General features: G+C 38.8%; 1 protein-coding gene across 1 annotated transcript in view; it reads left to right on the forward strand.

Annotated features, from left to right (window-relative positions):
- LOC115998687 (protein phosphatase 2C and cyclic nucleotide-binding/kinase domain-containing protein-like) overlaps positions 1-2,791 on the forward strand; it is a 9,616-nt gene extending 6,825 nt beyond the window's left edge. Inside the window, exons 9-16 of the mRNA XM_031238318.1 lie at positions 153-240; positions 336-402; positions 571-848; positions 1,304-1,369; positions 1,508-1,638; positions 1,739-1,892; positions 1,984-2,270; positions 2,348-2,791. Of these exons, the coding sequence (XP_031094178.1) occupies positions 153-240; positions 336-402; positions 571-848; positions 1,304-1,369; positions 1,508-1,638; positions 1,739-1,892; positions 1,984-2,229 (1,030 nt within the window). The 3' untranslated portion in view covers positions 2,230-2,270; positions 2,348-2,791. The remainder of the gene's footprint in view (positions 1-152; positions 241-335; positions 403-570; positions 849-1,303; positions 1,370-1,507; positions 1,639-1,738; positions 1,893-1,983; positions 2,271-2,347) is intronic.
- Positions 2,792-3,021: the final 230 nt, after the last annotated feature.

The following is a 3,021-nucleotide window of genomic DNA, read 5'->3' on the forward strand; positions in this document are numbered from 1 at the left end:
TTTTTTTTTTTTTTTTTTTTTTTTTTTCTGTCTAAAAGTCTGACTTGGAAAATGTACAAACACACACGCAACCTGAACCTATATATGCACTGAACATATTTTCTGTTTTCTCTATTAATACCGCTAACAAAAAGTGCTTCATTTAATTGTAGGACAAATGACTGCTCCTCAGATTTCTCTAGAGAATCTGTCAAAAGCTTTGACACTTTGAGTCTTGCAAAGCTGAGCCTCATTGATTTGGTGAGTAACCGAGTATGCATTTTCTTCTTTGGCTTATCTAACAATAATCTTTTGTGGGTGACATTGACGTGACTATTTGCCAATGATTTGCCTAGGAATGGAAAACAAGTTTGTCTTCCACAGATTGCAGTGAGATTGGCCTTGTTCAATTGAAAGACTCAGGTTGGTTTTCTCGCAATTATGTTCAATGGCCTTTGGTGCCTCGACCTAGTGAACCAGACAAATAATCCTTGTAGGTTCACGTTAATGGAAGTCAGATGTAATACAGTATTATCTCCACTCAAGTTATGCAACTCAGAATTGATTTATCTTCATCTCTTCTTTCTGCAGATAAGTTGCTTACCTTGAAGAGATTTTCGAAACAGGCAATTAAAAAGCTCGGGAAAGAAGATCAAGTCTTGAAAGAAAAGGATCTATTGAAGTGCATGTCACCAGCTGCGTGTGTTCCTCAAGTTATTTGCACTAGTGCTGATCATACTCATGCTGGAATACTCTTAGATACGTGTCTCGCTTGCTCTCTATCTTCAATACTTCGCAATCCACTTGACGAAGCTTCTGCACGGTTTTGTGCTGCATCCGTTGTTACTGCCTTGGAAGACTTGCACAAGGTACTCTCTGCAATTTAAATCTGTCTATACCCAAGGTGGCTTCAAGAATTCTGTTATAATCTTAGATTGAGCTAGGGTCACTCAACTGGGCTATAATGCACATGCGCCAAACCACACTAAAAGATTGAATTCAACCAATTAGCTAGTCTAGCCCATGACCTTATAAACTCATAGGTTCTATCCCGTGGACTGGATGCCACCAACGGCCATAACCTGGTGAACCCAAAGTGGACCGAACAGACTCTGATACCATGTTATAATCTTAGATTGGGCTAGGGTCACTCAACCGGGCTATAATGCACATGGGCCAAACCAGACTAAAAGATTGAATTCAACCAATTAGCTAGTCTAACCATGGCCTTATAAACCCATTCTCTCTTATTTTATCAATGTGAGACTCTTAACAAATTCATTTTCTTTTCTTCTTTATTTTTTATTTTTTATATCCATTTCAGAACGGTATTCTATATAGAGGTGTGTCTGCCGAGGTACTAATGTTAGACCAGACAGGACACATAAAGGTTAGTATTATCATATTATGGTATTCCTGCTGCTATATCAGCTGAATCTGCAAAATACTTCTGGCAAAGTGTTTATGGTACTTGAAAGTTACCGTGATCTTTAACTAAGAGCAATGCATTTTTTCTATTTGTAAACAGCTAGTGGACTTCAGATTTGGGAAGAAGTTATCTGGTGTGTCTAACGAGAGAACATTTACCATATGCGGGATGACCGACTCTCTAGCCCCAGAAATAGTCCAAGGAAAAGGCCATGGTTTTGCTGTTGATTGGTATAATTCACCTTTATCTTTTTCAAAGTCTATTTTAAACCATGTTTTAAACAACCAGCTCGGAGCCTAATTTTTTTTTTGATGTAATTTAATCTCATAGGTGGGCGTTGGGGACTTTGATCTACTTCATGCTGAAAGGTGAAATGCCGTTTGGATCATGGAGAGAGAGCGAGCTTACTTTTGCAAGAATTGCCAAAGGACAGTTTACGATTCCAGAAACTTTTAGCCATGAAGCAGTGGATCTCATTTCCAAGGTATTATGTAGACTATATATATCCTTTCTCTTCTAAGAAAAGTTTGTCGACAAATATGAGTAGTTTATAAAAAAAAAAAATTGCCATTCAGCTACTTGAAGTTGATGAGAACTCGAGACTCGGAAGTCAAGGTGTTGCATCCATCAAAAGTCACCCCTGGTTTTACGGTTTTGATTGGAAAGGAGTAACAGACGGTATAATGCCAGCACCTCAGGAAATCATCTCCCGAATAAAGCAATACCTGGTAAACTACGGCAATGACAATGCTTCTTCGCCATATTCTCCTCCTCGAGACTTAAAAGATCTCAACACTCGAGAGTGGCTCGAAGACTGGTAGAACGTAACGCCCCTAGGATGCTTCAATTCTGCCAATACAAAGTACGTACTAGCCTATCATTTTCCAGATTAGTTCAGCCTACTCATCGCTTCAACTGAATGCTGTCAAAACATCGCAGGCAGATCACCCGTGTACTAGTCTATCATTGGCCGGTATTCTCTACATGCAACCATCACCTGTCTGAAAAGCCATAGACGAGCACGATTGCTGCTTAGAAGTGAAACACCGTGCCCAATTGCCTATGCCATGGTTAGTCCATATGTACCCGTAGATATTTAAAATTTATTCCTCTGTACAGCCGAGAACTCTCTTCCCCCCGAGCATATAGCATTCAGCCTGTGCTTAAATCTCATCTCTTCTCTCCAATCTCTCTGATGTACCATTAAAATCAAGAAAGGCCTTGTTAGAATGTAAGTAGCTGACAGGAAGCAGTTTAGGGTTTGTCTGCTTCAGTTGCTTGTATTATTTAGGCCATTGATAGTTGACAAAAAAATATGAAATTATAGTTGCTGAAAGTGAAGAGAAGAGAATAATTCTACAAAAAAAGTTCTTTCTTGCAGCATCTTTTCAAACCCCATAATACTAGTTTATGTTAAAGTTAAAACCCATGCTTTATCATCTTTGAATGTTTGAGGAAAAGCAAGACCACACAATGAAGTTGCTGCAACATTTGAGCGTTTTGTGGCCGGGAAAATGTTATTTGTGCCAAATTTTTATACGAAATGGTGTAGTTTATAAGAGCAATCTTTTGCTAAGTTTTTTAGGAGATTTTGACTGAGGTGGAAGAGAGAG

Source organism: Ipomoea triloba, chromosome 12, assembly GCF_003576645.1.
Source record: "Ipomoea triloba cultivar NCNSP0323 chromosome 12, ASM357664v1".
Lineage (NCBI taxonomy): Eukaryota > Viridiplantae > Streptophyta > Magnoliopsida > Solanales > Convolvulaceae > Ipomoea > Ipomoea triloba.